The sequence below is a fragment of the Cynoglossus semilaevis genome, chromosome 19, assembly GCF_000523025.1.
Source record: "Cynoglossus semilaevis isolate Cse_v1.0 chromosome 19, Cse_v1.0, whole genome shotgun sequence".
NCBI lineage: Eukaryota > Metazoa > Chordata > Actinopteri > Pleuronectiformes > Cynoglossidae > Cynoglossus > Cynoglossus semilaevis.
This window is the reverse complement of record NC_024325.1, coordinates 10074803-10094207: the sequence shown is the minus strand read 5'-3', so window position 1 is coordinate 10094207 and position 19405 is coordinate 10074803. Positions and strand designations below refer to the sequence as shown.

The 19405-nt window shown below is 37.9% G+C and overlaps 3 protein-coding genes across 4 annotated transcripts; all 3 read left to right on the top strand.

The window, feature by feature from the left end:
- Nucleotides 1-292: 292 nt before the first annotated feature.
- Nucleotides 293-5407, top strand: rnf14 (ring finger protein 14). The gene is made up of 9 exons (XM_008332849.3): nt 293-446; nt 1778-1936; nt 2125-2255; nt 2640-2829; nt 3120-3502; nt 3583-3811; nt 4465-4637; nt 4928-5058; nt 5139-5407. The coding sequence occupies exons 2-9, from the start codon at nt 1786-1788 to the stop codon at nt 5197-5199; spliced, it is 1449 nt and encodes a 482-aa protein (XP_008331071.1). The 5' UTR covers nt 293-446; nt 1778-1785; the 3' UTR covers nt 5200-5407.
- Nucleotides 5408-6475: 1068 nt separating this feature from the next.
- Nucleotides 6476-12627, top strand: endou2 (endonuclease, polyU-specific 2). Its single transcript, XM_008332848.3, has 8 exons — nt 6476-6760; nt 6849-7255; nt 7462-7630; nt 8281-8386; nt 9783-9904; nt 9984-10096; nt 10334-10487; nt 11003-12627. Exons 3-8 carry the CDS (start codon nt 7529-7531, stop codon nt 11255-11257), a joined length of 852 nt encoding a protein of 283 aa, XP_008331070.1. The 5' UTR covers nt 6476-6760; nt 6849-7255; nt 7462-7528; the 3' UTR covers nt 11258-12627.
- A 149-nt stretch (nt 12628-12776) lies between these two features.
- On the top strand, nt 12777-18697 carry ndfip1l (Nedd4 family interacting protein 1, like). Of its 2 annotated transcripts, XM_008332846.3 has the most exons (8): nt 12777-13006; nt 14926-15013; nt 15217-15347; nt 15973-16032; nt 16510-16597; nt 17107-17231; nt 17332-17398; nt 17562-18697. In XM_008332846.3, exons 1-8 carry the CDS (start codon nt 12902-12904, stop codon nt 17663-17665), a joined length of 768 nt encoding a protein of 255 aa, XP_008331068.1. In that variant the 5' UTR covers nt 12777-12901; the 3' UTR covers nt 17666-18697. The 2 variants fall into 2 exon arrangements, with proteins under 2 accessions (XP_008331068.1, XP_008331069.1); XM_008332847.3 differs by lacking the exon at nt 15973-16032 and having other exon boundaries at nt 12784-13006.
- Nucleotides 18698-19405: the final 708 nt, after the last annotated feature.

The window sequence follows — 19405 nt, the reverse complement described above, 5'->3', positions numbered from 1 at the left end:
ACAGATATGTCAGTACTAGTAAAAAAAAAATACATATTTCAATGATCAATATCTAATCAGTAAATCGTAAAACCACCTCGTGTAATAGCTACAAATAATTGAACAAACAGACATTTTAGAAGAACGATTTATTTTGGAAGCGGAATGTACTTAATCCAACCAGTTTCACTCAAATGCAATCAGTCATTCGTGTTTTACATTAACTGTGTTTTGTACGAGGTTGATTTAGAAAAGTAAATCTAGGTCCCATGTGACCACTGTTTAATATTTAAGCAAATACGACAATTTGCCGTGTATTACAAACGCTTTAGCGTTTATTTTGGAAAGCGGAAATGGTTAGACCGGCTCACGTCACTTTGCTTCGTTACAGTGAACTTTACATTACAGGGGTTCATAGCATGCCACGGGCGTTGTGTTGGCAGAAGTGAGTGTGGGTTGACGTGAAGGTGAGAATTGTAATCTTTTTTTATTAAGAGTTACGCAGCAGTTCCAGTTGTGTCACATTCATGGACGTGTTTGTTTCTTCTGCAGAGCAAAAGTTACAGCAGTGTCCAGCTGCTACAGTAGCCATGGCCACTGTTTACACTGGCTAACAGTTTCAGCCTGCTAGCTCAATTGACAATTAAGTTAATCTCATATCCTTTAAGCTTCGTTGTTCTTGGAGTAAACTGTAACAGTTTTCCCCTTGATGTTGCAACTTCAGCAGTAATATATCAGACAGTTAATAAGTTGTTTAACGATAGTTCCGTTTTACAAAGTTAACTTATTTCGGTTAGCATGTCTGCTATCAAGAGCAAAACACGAAATGATGTCAAGTTACCGAACCATTGCGTCGCTACCTGACGTCCACGTTGATTTATTCCTTCGTATACAACACTACGTGATGTATTACTACTACATTAAAACATCTGGGTTAATTATGTACTGTAACGTGTGATTAGAAAGCTTTCCAGAGTATTAAATGTGTACTGTAACGTGTGATTAGAAAGCTTAGAGTATTAAATCTAAACGTTTTTGTTTACTCTGATTAAACATTCTGGGTTGTTGTTAAATTGTATGGATCCATAGATTTAAGAAGCGGAACCATTCAGATGACGTCTTTATGTTTGCTTGATGATTATTGTATACCCAACATATGGGTTATATTGAGGACATTTTAAGTGACTTTGTTTTTGAATAAATCATACATTTCCTTTAAATCACACTATCTGTGGTCAGTTCTGTGTGTTACCAATAGGGTGATTGTCGTCAACGAGGGTGTAACAGTGTTTCTTTAATTTAATGAACCCAGAATACAACGCCATAAGATACGTCGTGTCGTATAGAGCCGCGTTACTAGCAGTGGAAGGAAACAAAAGTAAATGCGCAAAATAGAAAGATACATTTTAAGCAGTATAATTTTTGTGTTGGAGTTTAAGGGGTATTCATGATATTGATTTGTTAGTAATTTAAAAAATGTACCGTTTTACCAACACACGTGCTTTTTTCTCAGATAAACTGAACATTATAATTTAAATTATTTTTATGTTTTACTTCATTTGGTCCCAAGTACATCATTGTTAAAACTGTTACTGTTGTGCCACCGTCACAGTAACTAACTTGGGGTGATTTGAGAAATGACTGTGAGAGTGTTTATGCTATTGAAGACAATTCTGCTTTTGTGTTTGTTTTGATATACTACAATGCTTGGATACATTTTGATGCTGGTCATATTTCAGCATCATGACACCTTTGTATTGCTAACTTTGTTGACAATGAATCATTATTCCATGTGCAGGAATGTAAATGTCTGAGGACAAGGAAGCCCAGGAGGATGAACTGCTTGCTTTAGCAAGTATTTATGATGAAGATGAGTTTCACCGAGCGGAGTCTGCACAAGGCGGGGAGATGCAGCTTTGCCTGGAGCTTCCTCCGGATTTCAAAATCATTGTAAAAGGTATTTAATTTTAATTGAAGTTGTGCAATGAGTTGTTGTTTTATGTACAATACCATTATCTTATAACATGTTCATTATATTTATCTGCACAATTCTCTTTTAAAATTCTAAATAGATTTTTTAATTATTCATTCATCCTTTTAATGCACAAACATTGAGCCATATCATAATATTTGTTTGTATTACAGGAGACACAAAAACTGAATACAATGTGAGCTTCTTGCCTCCTTTGGTGCTCAATTTTGAGTTGCCTGCAGACTATCCTTCTACGTCCTCTCCAAGTTTCACTTTGAGCTCCAAATGGATGACCAAAGCCCAGGTACGAAGTCATGAAATCCATTTCATTTACATTCACTGTAGTTTAAAATGTTCCTCAACAAACAAAACAAAACATTGAGCTCATTCGAAGATCTCCTGCTACTGAGAGACGAGACCAACAACAATAAAAGCCTTTCCATAAACACAGCTAAAAAAAACTTTGTCCTTTACAGTTTCCCCTCATCTTAACCAAAGCTAATATCGCTATGGCTGAAACCTAACAGCTATAGCTGTTCTCTGTGACCTTGCATCTGTTCTACTTTTTAGAAAAACATCCTCTTTAATGAAGAATTGAGTTCCCCACATAAATACTTAACAATTTGTGTGGTTCTTAAAATAAAGAGGCTGTGCTTTGATGTATGTTGTTTCCTGTTTTATTCCTCAGATGAGCACACTATGCAGACGTCTGGATGAGCTGTGGGAAGAGAACCAGAGCAGTGTAGTCCTTTTCACATGGATTCAGTTTCTTAAAGAGGAGACTCTGGACATTCTGGGAATCATGTCTCCTCTTGAAATCAACAGAGGGGGAAGTAAGGCAGGTGGTGAGCGCAAGAAAACAGACCCGGCAGTTACAGGTAGAGCCATTGTGTCATAAAATCATTTTTTGTGTATTTACAAGCAGAATTATTTTGTTGGTTAATCTAGACTAGGTGTCACCAACAAAATATAAGGATAAAAATGAAAAAAAAAAAGGTGCCGTAGTAACACCCTTGGATATTGCAATGTGGAATATAAAGAGCGTTCATCGAAAAGTCTTTGCAAGTGATGAAGCTGTTGTAGCTCACAGCTTAAATAATTAATAAATAGTAGTGACATAATAAATTACAGTTCTAACTATTTTTAACAAATAACTGTTATCATTTAGGTTCATCTCTGACCGGGAGTCATTCTAAATCCATGGAGGAACAGATAGTAGAGGAGAAGAAGAAAAAGTCAGAAATGCAGTTGATGTCTTCTCAGCTGGACCCTCGGGCCGTCCTGTTGAGAGACCCACATGTTGATCCCTTACCTCAACTTCTTGACTTTGATGAAGGACAGCGGCAGAGGGTTTTTGACAGCAAGGTCTTCTGTTGTGGCATCTGCTTTGTAGAGAAGCTGGGCTCCAGCTGCCTTTGCTTTAAGGAGTGTCAACACGTGTACTGCAAGGCCTGCATGACTGAATACTTTCAAATCCAAATACGCGACGGCAACGTTCAGTGCCTTAACTGCCCTGAGCCAAAGTGCACCTCTGTAGCCACACCACTACAGGTAAGACTGTGTCTCTTCTTACGGTTATTTATTCAGACTGCACGAAGACTGATTTCTCTAATGCTTGTCTAACTTTGTAGGTAAAAGAGCTCGTCAATGATGAGCTGTTTGCCCGTTATGACCGTTTGCTGCTTCAGTCCAGCCTAGACCTTATGGCTGATGTTGTTTACTGTCCCCGCCTGACCTGCGGCACACCTGTCATGGTAGAACCGGACACTACTATGGGCATTTGTGCTGCCTGTCAATATGCTTTTTGCACACTGTGCAAACTGGGTTATCATGGAGTCTCACCGTGTAAAATCAGCGCAGGTATTGTACTGGATACTATTGAAATTTGTCATGTGAAATTGTTAATCATTGTAGCATTATTTTCTCTTCATGATCTAGTTTAATGAATAATTTAAATTGTAGTACTAAACTGTTTTACTCATTATTTATTTTACTTATTAAATACATAATAATTTTACTGAAGCATAAGCCTGGGTGATGAGTTTCAATATTATATTGACACATTTTGTATACATGATCAAGAATGAGACTGTATCATTTTTATGGATGCTATATATTCATATATATAGATACATACTGTATATATGTATATACAGTATTCTTGCCCAAAATTATTCTTAAAAAAGTTTTTAAATTTTGCAATTTGCATGTTTGTGGGCTCACTGCATAGTTTGGAATATTTATCTGGTTGATATATGTATGAATTGATATATTGAATATTGACATTTAACTATAAAAATATCAAGATATTTCTTTGTCTCCGTTATGCCCAGTGTTACTGAGCATTGAAAATCCACACATATTTCTCTCATGGTGAAATATACATTTTGCAAACAACACTATTAAATACTGTTTCAGCCATTCATCTAGCAAAGGCTCAGTTATTTAAGGCATAAAAACTTGTTTACAGTTCCAACAGTTCTGAGCTCGAAACTTTTTCATTTCAACTACAGATGAACTGCGTCACCTCCGAGATGATTACCTGTCAGCTACAGCACAGGAGCAAAAGTTTATGGAACAAAGATTTGGGAAGCGTGTGATTCAGAAAGCTGTGGAAGAGTCCTTTAGCAGAGACTGGCTGGAGGAGAACTGCAAGTCTTGTCCACGCTGTGGAACCAACATACAGGTCGTGCTCTTGTTTAGTTCTTTTTTTGTTCAAACATTAGTAATCAGTCATTTATTTTTTGTGAATGCATTACATATAAACCAGTGTTTCCCAATGTGAGGGGCGATGCCCCTTATTGGGCACAGCTATTGCTGAGTGGTTTTTACCTACAGTGAAAAAAATGCATCATTTGTAATTTCCTTTTTCTTTGTTTGTTGACCTGTGGTGTATCTGGTCCATGATTTTGTGAGTGTTTCTAAAACTCAGGTGTACGAACTCACCTTTGTGTTTTATCTAATGTTTTCCTCTAGAAAGTGGACGGCTGCAACAAGATGACTTGTACCACATGCAAGCAATATTTCTGTTGGCTGTGCCTGGGCGCTCTCAGCAAAGTCAACCCATATGGTCACTTTAATGATTCACGCTCCCCCTGTTACAACCAGTGAGTGAAACATTTCAACTTAAATCCAATGCTTTCTCAGCTTTTTTTTTTGTTACCATAACTTTACTCACCTTTTGCAGACTCTTCCAGGGTGTGGACGTGGATGACGATGACGACTTTTTAAGCGATGAGGACGACTAACACCACTACAGTGCCGATCAACATATCCCTTTTTAAATGCACTTTAAGTCATTTAGTCTTTACGTCACCTCCGTTGTACGACAAAAGTGTTTCTACAGCATTGCTGCAGGGCAACGTCGACTGCATTTGACATCGAATCCTACTATCGCTCATGATGTTCGATTGATGACACGATTGAGCCAATGAAATGACAGCAGCGTACCTCTAAGATTGATTGCTTTCTTTCTGTTGCCTTTCTTATCAGTTCATAAGAGATATTTATTTTTGCCATGACACACACTCACACAGACAACGTGAAACAGGCTGCATCGATTAGTAATGCATCCCCAGATGTACAGTACGACAACTATGTATAATATGACAAGTAATGGGACCATTACTTAAAATGTAAACTCATTTTTCAGTTGAAGTCATTTTGTTTTAAGCTCGGTGCTGCTGTTAAACCATGCTCATTACATCAATAGGAGAATGACTAATTATGGGCCATAATAACTTCAGACATTGTTTATTGATAAACCAAGCGCTGTCTAATTTGTTGACACTTACGAGCAGAGACACACAGATTGTTTATTGTTTAGGGAAAGGTAACAGGTCGACTCTAATTGTGCATCTGCCCCAATTCTGAAGCAGTTGCTGCTGGTTAATACACATGGTCAGGGAGGTTAACCTTTTCTTAACTGTTCTCGTTGTATGTTTTTATGAGAAGGTTGTGACACATCAGGATCTAACAAACTCTGGTCCAACAACAGTAACATGTTGATTAATCATTTCTACTCTCTCATACCACGACATAACCATTAAAAATAACTCTGTAATGGACGGCCAAGGTTAGACAGACTATGTTGTCTAAATGTGGTACGCTTTAAGGTTTAAGGACAAGATAAAGGCCAGAGAATTGTGCTTCATTTCATGTTATTATGAAATGAATACAAAATGTATGTGGTATGTGGTGAGAATTGTCTGGTCGGCTGCAAAAATGGACTTTAACACATCAGAGGTAAGCTTATAATTTGTTTAGTCATGCTTTTATTGGCAGGTAGTCTATTGGTTTACAGTGACTATATAACATTTTGGAGAAGGGAATGTGGAATTCTTGTTCTTGATGAAATGCCAAGGCATTAAGGAATGCTTTTGAATCAGTGCTTTCACTTTTCCTTGTCATTTTCATTGCCAAATTAAAATTTGAAAGAGGGGCTGTTTTATATGTACATAATAAAACATGATAGTTATATTGTTAATTCAAAAGATGGCAAACGTCATCTTTGTGACGTTCAAAAGATGGCAAACGTCATCTTTGTTTAAACAAAAGCTTTATCAAATCCGACTTTGGAATTTCAGATAAGCTCTATCGAAAATAATGTTGTCTTGTTAATAGAAAATAAAACAATATTAGCTTTACTGCTGCTGGTATACTGTGATTTGAATAAAGAATTCTGAGGTTTATGGTTGACCCTGTTATGACATTATTTTGGTCCAAATAAACTTTTTTTTTTAGATGTAAACACTAGCAGCTTCTGCAGAGAAGATCTTCCTCCATAATGACAACCATACAATCTTGGAGGTGAGTCTACACACAGTAAGACATCAGTAAACTATTGAATGAAATGGAAATTTAACATAAACTCATTTCATCCCCCCCCGCTCTCTAGGTAACAATACCTTGTTGTCTTAAGCATGACCCACTTGCAACGTGTGATACAGAGGTTACACTGAGTCAGAAAGAGGGACAATGGAACCCAAAGGAACAAAAGAACCATGTGTGAGCCTGAGATTGAAAAGAGACGACAACAGGTGAAATCCCTTTGGCCAGAGTTGCTGACAGGGTATAACCCTTTAAAACGGCCCCTCTGCCCTGCCCCGTCCCCTGCCTTGTGTTGGCAGTGCATCCCCCATCAGCCCCTGACTGGCCTGGTAGTTACTACGCTCCTAAGGACGCCTGCTCTTAAAAACACAGGAGAGCAGCATTGGACCTACGCGGAGAACCTTTCCTTCCTCTTTACCATCACTTTATTCGTAGCACAGCCACATAGAAGTGGAGCAAAACTTGCAAAATCAGGTCAGTGGATTTAACCTGGTGTATGGATCTGGAATATTGTAGTATAATAATATGAGATTTACTAAAATGATGTACTTGGTATACAAATAATGTGTCAGCAATGTTTTTTTTAAATTAGTTGCTAAGTGTTGCTTTCTGATACTGAAATTTATTGTTGATAGAAACTCCTGACAATGTGATAAATACTCTGTTCTCTCCTGTTGAAGACGCTGAATTTTCTGAGGCTCAATAACCAGCAGTTGGTCCAGCACAAGAGTCAGGACACACACTACCATGATTGAAGGTGACAGAGAATTGTCGGCGATGGTGCAGGAGCTCTGGGACAATGACGTCAACAGACTCCAACCTGGCAAAGACTACAGGATTTCTCTGCAGGTGCGGCACACACCACACACATAAAAGCATGACTTCAAATAATATATCATCATTTGAAGCAGGGATCCCCAACCAGTGGATGTTCGATTGATGACACTGGGCAGTGGATTATTTGGCCGCACGGAAAAGGATAAAAAAAAAGTTTTATTATATTTTATTTTAATTACATTCGTTTTTTATGTGTTATGAATTAGTGAAAACATAGCTGGAATGATTCTTTAAAAATGGGGAAAGGCCTAATGATGAGACAGCAGAAGGCTCAAAATCTGCATTTAAATGAAAACACTAAGAGTCTGAAAATGAAAATGAATGATAAAGACATATATATACTTATATTGACATATGTAATATTTTAAATTATGTTTAAAACATTTTATTGTTTTTATTTTATTTTATTATTACAGGTTACTATAAATTGTAACAATACAGATTTTCCATTACTTGTGTAAATGGCTGTGATATATTAAATGTGCTGTAAACTCTCAAGAGGTAGAAAAAGATCATTATTTGTCCAGAAATCAATTGAGATTACAGACAATCCCCTCTACACAACCTCATAGTTCTTATGGGAAAATAGAAAGCAGAAAGATCTGTGTTAGATCCAAAACAAATCTATATTTTAAAGCTTAATGATTTTATTCCTGCTTCAGGGCAAAGCTGGAAACAACATGGCCATAAATGACAACAGTGATGGAGCAGGATACCCTCTCTTTAGCTTTGTTGATGAGAACATCTTCAAAAAGGAGACCTTCTTAGGTACGTGCATGAGGGAAGAGCAATATTTCTATCATATTGATCACTTCATTATTCCAAATTGAGTGTTTCTCGTTTTTTATTGGTTTCAATGTGCAAGATCTAGCAGCATCTAGTGGTGAAGTAGATGCAGTGGTGGAATTTTACACCATCACATCTGTCCTATTTTTTTTGTAACGTTAGTTTTATAATTTCCTCCTACTTTTCTTGGTCACGTTTTGAATAATTTGGCAAACATTTGTTTTAAGATTACAAATATTAAAGGTTACTTGCTTTTGTTTGGTAATGTTATTTATATATTTATTATTTTTGATCTTTATCTAGGTTTTATTATGGTTTGACTAAATATCCAGGGCTAACATTTGTGTTATGCTATACTGGAAAAATATATAAATATATAAAATGTATATATGGCAATATATTTGTTAGCTCAATTATTGTTACTTTGGATAAAATATAATTATGCTAACTAGTAGCTACTTAAAAATCAAATAATTCTATGTACACAAGTTCAAACTTTTGGCTAATGCTTAACTAGCTTAACTAGCTGTTGCTATGTGGAACACTATAATTCCCTAAATACTATTTGTCATTTATAAATAAAGACCCATACAAATGCTAAATTTATAGTCCTACATTGAAGCTCAGTAAAGAGTTTGGACTATCTTGCTCGACCTATTTATTCTGTTTGACAGTCTACTCTTTTGCAGTAAAACGTCTGTGTATAGCAGTACACTAGATGCAGAAAGATGCTCCACCTCAGCCGTCTGACTTGAGTGTTCCGTGGTACCTGCTGAGGCACTCGTCCGTGTAATGATGCTTGTCACAGATTTGTGTGGTGCAACTCAATAGAGAAATCAATGTCCTTGAACAAGACTCTATGGGAGGTTAAGTAATGCAAGAGCTGGTATCAGAAAATCATTCTGAGGCCCATGTCAAAAGAAAACAAATGACTCACCTCACTGTGCTATTTTTGTAGCGTCTTACCAAGGCTGTGTCATTCACCATGTTATACAACAGGAGCATGTATTCTTTGTTATAAGCAGAGCCAAAGAGGGTTGCAATAATGGAATAGTGTTATCATAGTTAGTAATTAGCAGAGCTTGGGGTAAAAAAAATGTTTTACTGTGGCTTTTATTGAAATCTGTAAAAAAGTTATAATTTAATCAACACAAGAAAAAAACAAAGGCTAAAGCAAAAATAGCTGGAGGTTTTTAGAAATATAAGTAAGTAGCCAACCTGTGACTTTACACACTTAGTTTAAATGCCCTCCCAACTTATTTTTGTACAGAATTTGGAAGAATTTAAAACCTTTGCATTTTAAAATGTGACATTTTTAGTTAGATTGTAAAATATATATATATATATATAAATTTAGCAAATGTATTGGTTCCTGCAGCCTTTATCTCCCTGTTGGACAACTACGAGAGTGACACTGGAAAACCCGAAATCGTAACGCCTGAGGAAGAGGCAGAGAATCACAAGTTCCTTGATGCCATCGTTCAAACAGCTGCTATGAAGGTAGGAACGGCTTAAGATCCCAAATTCGAAAACATATTTACTTAAGAGCACTGCTAATGTGGTGACTGTGCTACTGCAGAGAGCTCATAAATACCTGGTGGAGAAGCATCTCTCTCCTCAGGATGAGACACAGTTCAAGAAGCAGCTTTACAGGATCTGGTTTGAACTTTATGCCAGGAGGGGCTCCAGCAGGTAGGTGAAATCTGTGAAGGTCAGCACAGTGGCACCTGTGGAATGTAGCACATTGATGATAACTGTAGAAAAGTAATGTGTAATGTTACACAGCCAGTCAGTATGGCTGCAAGTGGACCATCACATTTACCAAAATGTTATCATCTTGCTTGTCATGTATATACTAACTTTGATTCGATCTTATTTGTTTGGGTTCACTGGGTCATGTTATTATTCTCTCTGTATGCCTCTTACAAGACCAGATTCCTCAGGGTTTGAACATGTATTCGTTGGAGAGACGAGAGGAGGACGGACTGTGATTGGCTTTCATAACTGGATCCAGCTCTACCTGCAAGAGAAGCTGGGACACATCGACTACAAAGGCTACAGTGTCGACGCAAATTCACCCCAGGTATCATTTTCAATCAAGATAATCAAATAATTTGGTTCATGCAATAATACTAAGTTAGCTGATTAGCCGTTTTTTCGAGAAAATAGGTTAAGATGTTATATTATATAGATCAGAAATATTAATGTTAATTATTAACGTATTCCCACAACAATTGCTAAGATTGCTAAATATCATTTGGTCAAATACAGCTACAAAATAACTTCCAAATATATAGTTGTATATAAATAGTTGGCCATTCAAAAGTTATAAATTGTTACTAATAGGTAGAATATGGCAAAAGCTATAGCTATAAGCTATAGCTGAAGGTGATGATTAGATGTTAGTCTAGTGGGAACAAAGTCATAGCTATATAAAGGAAACAGCTCAGTTGTCTAGAAATATAAGATTAATGCACTCGAAATAAATTTGATGTGGAAATAACAAACTGATCACAGCTACAGTTTAAAATCAAGCACAGTGTTCTATTCTTAGCAATGCTTCCTTCTTGTGTTTCATTTCTTCCGTCCGATGATCAGCCTGATGAGAACCGACATATCCTGGCTCTCCAGTTCAGCTGGAAGAAAGGGATTAAGACAAAGGGCAGCATCTTCATGGGTGTCAGTCCAGAGTTTGAGTTTGCCCTGTACACCCTCTGTTTTCTGACCTCACCCAATGAGCGGGTCAAAGTCCAGTTCAGTTTCTACGATGTGGAGATTGTTTGCCATCACCACAACCAGAAGCACATAGGGACCACGTATCCTGTGCTGCTCAGGTACCAGAACCAAGAGTAAACTCACTAGAAAGGCCTCCATACAGTATGACATTTTATAGCTATTGTTGTCCTTTTACCTCAGATAAAGATGCAATAAAGCCTTAAAAGACAGTTCTATTGGTGTTTGTTGTTGTTGTCTATTGTTGCCATCTAGCTAGAAGGTATGTCAGTTAATAAGAGGTGTCTAGAAAGCTAAACATACAAAGAAAATAGATTTACTAGCAATTATTCTTTATTATAATTACAATTGTTAATCAATTTTAATGGCTCTGTGATGGACTAGTCAACTGTCCACACCTTATTACTCCCCCATGTCTGATGACCACTGGCGGTGGCTCCAGGGCCATGAATGTAATTTTTACTAATGTAATTAATCTTCGAGTACAAAGTACCCATATACAAGAATAGTTACTACAAAACCAGTGGAAATGTTCTTGCCTACTTCTGAAGCTTTACTTTTGCAAATAGAAGATTGGATCCTTGCCGTTTACATGATCTATGTGCACTGTACATTGTACAGACAGTACGGGGTTTATTTCCGTCGCTTTCACTGAGTATTTTCACAATTTCAGGATTAATTATTCATGTAACGTAATGACTGATTTTTGTTCACTCTTGTTCCGTTACGTTCCAAAGGGGGCGGTGGTTGGTTTGTTATGGCCATTGACGTCAAGGCCTAGATATGGAAATAGTGCGTCAAGTCGACCATAATATGGAGGCAATCGGCGGCAGGTTTTTAAAAAAATAAAAGTATAATAAAAAAACGTCTATGAGATACAGTACACGTTTATCTGCTTTCTTTTGGATTAGCTGCCTTAATTGTCATTGCGATGACTTATCTAAATTATGGTGTTATTGCCTCAATGCTCTGAAAAACATGCATCAGAAAAATGCATTTGAAGAAACTGAAACCAAAAACAATCATTAAAATTCTCATCTGTTTATATTTTTTTATGATTTTATCATATCACAATTAAATGATATGCCTGTCTATCAATAGACTCTATGGAAGGACTAGACAAAATTAAGTTAATGTGAAAGTAAAATTATGGAAGAACCCTGTACGTAATCTGCTGGTTGGCTCTACATCGCTTCTGAAACCAGAAAAACATTTCCTGTGTCTTACCCGTCAACCACAAACTGTGTTGGTTAGTAGCTTTGGCAGTTATATATAGAGTCACTGTTTTTTGTAAATCTCTTTTCATCCATCAAGTGTAACTGCACTTCTAAGAATGTTCTCAATATTTATGGATTGTTTCCCTTTTGTTTGAAACCTCATGTCTGATGTGTAACCTTTTAAACAACAAAGTGCCAGCAACGATACTAATACTTTCTCTCATTTCTCTAAATATCAGTCATCTACCTTTAAAGGCAGTCAGTGTTAATGTGACTAATGGCTTTGATCCCCCAAAACCAACTATACAGTATAAACTCACTTAAATGAACATTATTAGCTAAATTAGATATATTCTGGCAAACGTAGCTGGTGTCAAGATTGCCGTCATGAACAATTATGCGAACCTTATTTTGAAAAGCAAACAGGAAGTATTCTGATTGATATTGACGAATTCCCTCGCCTCACAGCACTGATTGCAGTCGAAGGTTCCACAGCTGTTTTCTGTGGCCAGCTCAGAGTTTACATTTTGCACTTATTGTTATTTATATGTTGATTTACAAGTCTTCATCCAGCTCTGCGGTGTATTTTATCTATCGTAAAATACGAGCCGTTCAACCAGGAATGGCCGAACCCAGCGCCAGATATCAGCAGGTAGGGCACGACACCGCCGTCATTCACTCATTGTAAGGCAACACACCAAACATTTGGCTATCACGAGGCTTTCTGTCGTTTGGCATTTAAGTTATTTAAAATACACACCCAAGCGTATATGTGTTGTGCTGGTTTTATCTCACGTTCTCTTTGATTATCGTTTAATTTAAGATGGCTCTTATTGATTGCGTCGATGTTTTATTACACAGGTGTTAGCGTGCTAAGCTAATTGCACTGCCACGGACGCTCCCACGTTTAAACTAGGTTGTTGTGAGTTGAGTTAGCTTGGTAAAATAAAACAAAAAAGGCCAGTAGGATCTCAGACGTGACTATCGAAATTGTCAAGAAACGCTATATAAGTCACACAGCCAGGATATCTTTTGGTAACAGCAGCCGGGTGGAAAAAAGGAAAAATTAAATGGTTATCACGAATTCCGTAGAAATAATGGGTTTTCACGAAGAACAACCGCCAAAACTGTCCTGACCATTGTTTGTCTTCCAATGTGACAACAACTGGTGCTCGTATTGACCTGTATTGACAGTATATGATGTTTTAAAGTATTTGGTTCGACCTTCTTTTATTCATTGAGTTTCCGCTTGAGATTTATCTCCATACGTATTTTGCAACGAGATAAAAAGTGTGTACGTGTACCTTTTCAGACTGTGACTGATTTTGTTGTGTTTACATGATTTAACTTTTGCCAGTGACTTGTTAAAAAAACGAAATTGTCAACTAATATATATGGTCTGCATTTCATTGTCATTGTAGAGCAATATAATATAAAACGACATGTTAAATAGCTGAAAAAATTGAGGGCACTTGTATTCAGCAGCAGAAACAGGAGGCCTACTTTATTTACTTTATTTATTACTTCAGTATGTGAAATGTTTTTGTTTGAATAACCTGTGGTCTACAGCAGTGGGGTGTTTGCAGGTACATCTGAGTTCATATTAGGTCTGCACATGATGGTTTATTGTAGTAATAATTAATGTGCAGATGCATTCACCGACTGCTCTGTTATCAAAGCTGTTAGGCTCTGTGGGTGTGGAGAAGTGTGTATTAAAGTCAACCATAAAGTATGTTGTTTTGTTTTTTTCATGCTGTGCTCAGACAATGCCGTCTGTTAGTTCAGACATTAAAACCTAATCCTAAAATGGGTTCAGGAAAAGGGCAGTTAAGGAGGCAATGCTTTTCATGCTACTGTTTTTTTTAAGTAAAGGGTTATCTGATGATACAGTGCACTTTTTTGCTTTTTATTAATTTCCTTGATGCATTATTTAGCACAAGTAAATATTCACTTAACGTCCAGTATTACCAGGAAAGTTTCTAATTATAGATATGTTACACATTTGTTTATCTCATTTATAAGTGTTAATTTGTTCTTTAAGTACACATGTTCAAATTCTAGCTTATAAGCCTTGTCACATGTTGTCATTTACAACTGTTTTCTTTTTTGTGGCGTTTTCTTTCTGCCATTTACGTTCATTGAAATTGTAGGAAACTGTTGCGTCTTAAACATTCCGCTCAAACTAAAAGGAAACTCAAGTCTTGACAACCTGTAATTTATACCCAGTGTTTGTTAGATCGTTTAGTCCAAGTCCTTGTTCCTGTGGCAGAAACAGCAGGGAGATCTAGTTTAAACTGGTTTCATTTGAATCAAGAGCAACTGAAGTATGAACTGCATTCCTCCCTGCCATAGTGCACACACAGGCCAGAGACAAATCTGTGTTGTTGGTCCAGCTTCTGTTTGGTTCCTCTGATGCTGCGTGTTTCAATTCCTTTAACACTGTCACATGACTCTGAGCAGACTCTCAGCCTTTATATGGATTGGAGAAAAGTAATGGAAAATAGCCACTGCTGACAGTTGTGGCAGACCAAATAAACCAGGAAGTGGTTTCCTTCCCTTTTTCCCCAACAGCTGCCTGATGAAGCAGACTTGGAGGAGAGTCCCCAGGTAGCAGCTGACGCTCCGCCTCCGTACAGCAGCATCACAGCTGACAATGCAGGTAACACTCTTGACCTTTCCGGATGATTCATGTCTGCTTTTATCATTCAACTGCAGCCTCTCTGTTACCTGTGTCTTATTTTATTCAACACTCAGTCATTCTTTAACAATGTTTTTTTTTTAATGGGTATTTACCCTCCTGATTAGGTGAATGTGAAAGACATTTACTGTGGTTATAGTGTCATTTTCTCCCCCCCCTTACAGCCTTCTTGGGCTACAAAGAAGACGGTGTTTTCCCCAAGCCTCCATCCTACAACGTAGCAACGACACTTCCTTCCTACGACGAAGCCGAGAGAACTAAGTCTGAGACGACGGTTCCCTTAGTAACTGGAAGAGTGAGCTCTCTTTTCTTCTTTCTTCCCTCACACACACGGACATGGTGTCCTTCAGTTTCATTTACACAGCCTAACCAGAACCTTATTCACGACTCTGACTATAACCAGCTAAGTGGAGTTAAATGCATATATTAGACTCTACATGTATCTCTGACTGAGACAGGAAGTGCTAAACCCTCAACTATGGTGTATTATGTGCTTGTGTGTACTGTACTTATCTGAAGGGCTTTTTAGGTTAAGAAAAAAAATAATTCTAAACCTATTTTTAATATTATTTGATTCTAATTTGTCAAATATTTGAATTATCACTGTCAAATCTTCCTTTTTTGAAACATCAGATGTCAAAGTGATATGGTATTCACCACTAGTCCATTATTCCTCTACTCTGACCCACATCCAAAGTCAGATACCTATCTGACCATGTTTTTCAAAGTAACCTCCGTTCGTCATGTTACAATTTCTCCGACTTTAAATCATTGAAGTGAGACCTTTTTTTTTTGGTAAAACATTTTGACAGTTGATTGTTGTCTGTAAACTCTCGTCACTGTGTGTTGTCCGCTGAGGTCACGGTGTTTGACTTCTTGGTGTTGTGTTTCTCTGCCATTCCCCGCCTCGCGCTCGGCAGCAGCCCCAGCACAGGGAGCGCCTGGAGACTTTTGATGGTGTAATTCGCAGTTCTCTGGAGGTAACTGGGAAGAGTGGGACGAGAGTGTGCACTGGGAGGACGTTGCTCCGTGTGGCGTGTGTAAAACCACTCCCACAGTGTTGTCATGTTCCCCTCCTGTCCCGAGTGTCTGTGTATGCACAGCGCCAGCCAGCGCTGTAGTTTATAGACAAACAGGACGAGCCGGTTCTGTCTGAATATTCTGCATTGTATTTGTCTGACTGCGCACCTTAAAATGAAACCACTGTGTCGTTTGATTGTTTCATTCGTCTGTTGGATGGCTGTGTTGTACTGATCTCCACAAACGTGTTCTCCATTAGAAAGTCCCTGTCAGAGATGAATGAAATTCACTGAGTCACTGTGTTATAATGTTGATGCACAATTATAAATCATTCACTTTAGAACTGAATGTTCAACGTAGATTAATATCAGGACGTTTAAAAAAACTCTGCTTTTTCTTGGTGTTGACTCTGGTGGGGTTTTTTTTTTTCACCACAGGATGAAGACGTTGTGGCCAGAGATGACTTTGAAGACACCGATCAACTGAGGATAGGAAATGATGGCATCTTCATGCTCACCTTTTTCAGTTAGTAACTCTCCCCACACCGTCATTTGGGTTCTCTTTTTATTGTAAAAGTCGGAGTTTACTACATTTTGGAATGAAAATATACTTATTCTTTGTTAACAATTACAAAATGTCAAATATTGACAGCCTCTCACGCCGCTGTCAGCTCCTCTTCCTCTGTGCATTTTATATCTCTGTATCAATCACATTTGCATCATGTTTGAAAGGCTGTTACGCTGCTACTGCTTCTGTAGCTAGCTGGAAATTAGAGATTCCCCTTCCATTAGCTGTACAAGCTAACTGCTAACCAATGTAAAATTACTGGAAGCAATTGATTGATTGTCCTGATGAGCATTTAAGTTTTTTTTCCTCTTCAGTGTTACCATGGTTACCCTTGATACGTTAGGAAAATATAAAGTTACGCACATGAAAAGAAGATGTCTTTGTTTAATGTGCATGTTTGTCCAAACCTTTTTTGTTGTTTTGTTGTTGTTTTTTTTTCTACATTTCTGAACCTCCTTTCTCTCCAGTGGCATTCCTCTTCAACTGGATCGGTTTCTTCCTGTCCTTCTGTCTGACCACCTCTGCTGCTGGACGATACGGTGCCATCTCAGGCTTCGGCCTGTCCCTCATCAAGTGGATCCTTATAGTGCGGGTGCGAGTCCAAACATAAAGACTGAATTAACTAACAGGACTGGAGTAGAACCACTGCAGCCCACGTTCAAACTAACTGAGTATTTCTGCTGACATTCTAGTTTTCCACATACTTCCCCGGTTACTTTGATGGACAGTACTGGCTGTGGTGGGTGTTCCTGGTGCTGGGTAAGTAACTCCACACGTTTTAATAAAGAAAACGAATGGCTCAACAGAGACTGGTGTGATTCTTTATGTCCCTCTGTACTGATGTGTGTGTTGTTTTGGACACAGGTGTGGGTGTTGGGTGATGGTGTTGTAACTTCTCACATGGTGCTTCTTCCCTCTCCAGGCTTTTTGCTCTTTTTCCGGGGATTCATCAATTACGCCAGAATCCGGAAGATGGCCGACACCTTTGCCACTCTTCCTCGTACCCGAGTTCTCTTTATCTACTGAGCTCCTCGTCTTTCTGTCTTTAGTCTCTCTCTCTCTTTTCCTCTCCTTCGGTACGCTTACTCCCAGGCTTTATTAAATCAAAAACAGGACAATATGTCTTTTCTTTCTCTGCTTGACCATGAAGTGGACAGTCGGGCTGTCTGTGCCGCTTCGGTGTACTTTAGTGAAATGCTGAGAATTCTGTAAAAACCTTCAGCTGTTAGTGGTGAATTGTTCAAGTGATTTCTTGCAAATATGAAGTTTGTGATGTATCCATCAATGTCTTATTTACTATTTGACCGTCTGTAGCAGCTGAATTTGCTCTTTTCCTGTTTCGCCATTAGGTGGCAGGCTTGTCTGTAGTCATATTTTCCAACGGTCTTAAACCGGGTGAACTCCAGAAAACAGTAGGTTTTCAGCCAGAGACAGTGGGGGGAATCCGGGTTGTGGGTTTGTTTACACAACGTTAAATAATAAAATGATTACCAGTATCAGGTTAACGATGTTTTTAAAACTTAGTTTGCAACAGTCGTGCTCTGTTTGAAGTAGTAAATCCATGATATTAGGGAAAAATCATAGTTTGGTTTTTTTTCGACGGTCAGGGTCCATTTTCTCATGAAGCATCTATTTTTTTCCCCCCTTGCATCTCATAGTTTTCTATGCACTTTCTCACTGTCATGAGGATTTTCTGTTATGTATTCAAGCACAGGCACAACAGCAGCAGTGTTGTTCCAGATGAGCCACTAGCAGGGCTCCGATGGGATCACTGCCTTGCTCAAGGGCACAAGAATATGAATGAGGTTGACTGTCACTGTATTCTCACATGCAATCACAGATCCCTGATTGGTTTCCATTAAGAGTTTATTCTGAAGTGACGTGAAAGTCCTGGCTTGTGAAGAACAAATTTGATTATATATATATATATAAAACAAATTTATCAAGAGTAATTATTTTGTATGTTTACTGGCATTCTAGATTACGTTGATTTACTTTTATTGCAAAAGTTGTGTACGTATCTGGCTTGAAAAATATTAGAATAAAAGGTTAAAAAAAGAGGCTTCTTTTGGTGGAGAGTTATTGATGTGGTCGTCGACATTGAACTAACAAACAGTACTAACAAAACTGAATGGGTGGAATGAAATCAGCTGCTGTTGGTGAGGATTGTCCTTGGCAAAGTATTTTCAGATCTTTCTTCTCTGGAGAATCTCTCTCAGATCCTTGGGATAGAGCTGTCTTGGTCTGAGTAGTGTTGCTGTGTCAAGAGAAGCATTTGGTTTTGCTGCTTTCTGCTCTGCTTTTGGTCTTATTTTTTCTCATTCGTTATTTCTAGATACACTGGTCTTTTTCCTGCTTCTTGTGTGTTTTACCGTTGCTTGGTTTGACTTATGCATGGCAGTAGAGAACATCTGTTTAATTGACAGATATGTGGTTCTATTCATATAAACTCAATAATTCTTCCCACCGCAGTGCTTGTTATGAGATTTGATAAATTCTTATGATTTTCCCCTGGCTTTGTGAGGATCAAAAAGTCTGAACTTTTATTTATTTATTGTTTTGCTTTTGCAAGTCACTAACAGCCTAACCATTTGTTTTGTGAAAAATAATTCTGTTTTTGTGAGTTTTTTTTCTTCTACAAGTGCTACACACTTGATGCTATGTTGACTTGATCATGAGATATGTTTTTGGAGGTTTTCACTTCATTCATCAGTCGGACACAGAGGGAGGAAGAGGAAGCTTTGCTGACCGTGATTCTCACTCACT

Excerpts from the sequence above, each read along its gene's own strand:
- rnf14 (XM_008332849.3), top strand. The coding sequence starts at position 1,786 with ATGTCTGAGGACAAGGAAGCCCAGGAGGATGAACTGCTTGCTTTAGCA. Across the intron at positions 2,256-2,639 it reads AATGGATGACCAAAGCCCAG|ATGAGCACACTATGCAGACG; the intron begins GTACGAAGTCAT and ends TTTATTCCTCAG. Across the intron at positions 3,812-4,464 it reads ACCGTGTAAAATCAGCGCAG|ATGAACTGCGTCACCTCCGA; the intron begins GTATTGTACTGG and ends TTTCAACTACAG.
- endou2 (XM_008332848.3), top strand. The coding sequence starts at position 7,529 with ATGATTGAAGGTGACAGAGAATTGTCGGCGATGGTGCAGGAGCTCTGG. Across the intron at positions 7,631-8,280 it reads ACTACAGGATTTCTCTGCAG|GGCAAAGCTGGAAACAACAT; the intron begins GTGCGGCACACA and ends TTCCTGCTTCAG. Across the intron at positions 10,488-11,002 it reads TCGACGCAAATTCACCCCAG|CCTGATGAGAACCGACATAT; the intron begins GTATCATTTTCA and ends TCCGATGATCAG.
- ndfip1l (XM_008332846.3), top strand. The coding sequence starts at position 12,902 with ATGTTGATTTACAAGTCTTCATCCAGCTCTGCGGTGTATTTTATCTAT. Across the intron at positions 17,232-17,331 it reads AGTGGATCCTTATAGTGCGG|TTTTCCACATACTTCCCCGG; the intron begins GTGCGAGTCCAA and ends CTGACATTCTAG. Across the intron at positions 17,399-17,561 it reads GTGGGTGTTCCTGGTGCTGG|GCTTTTTGCTCTTTTTCCGG; the intron begins GTAAGTAACTCC and ends TTCCCTCTCCAG.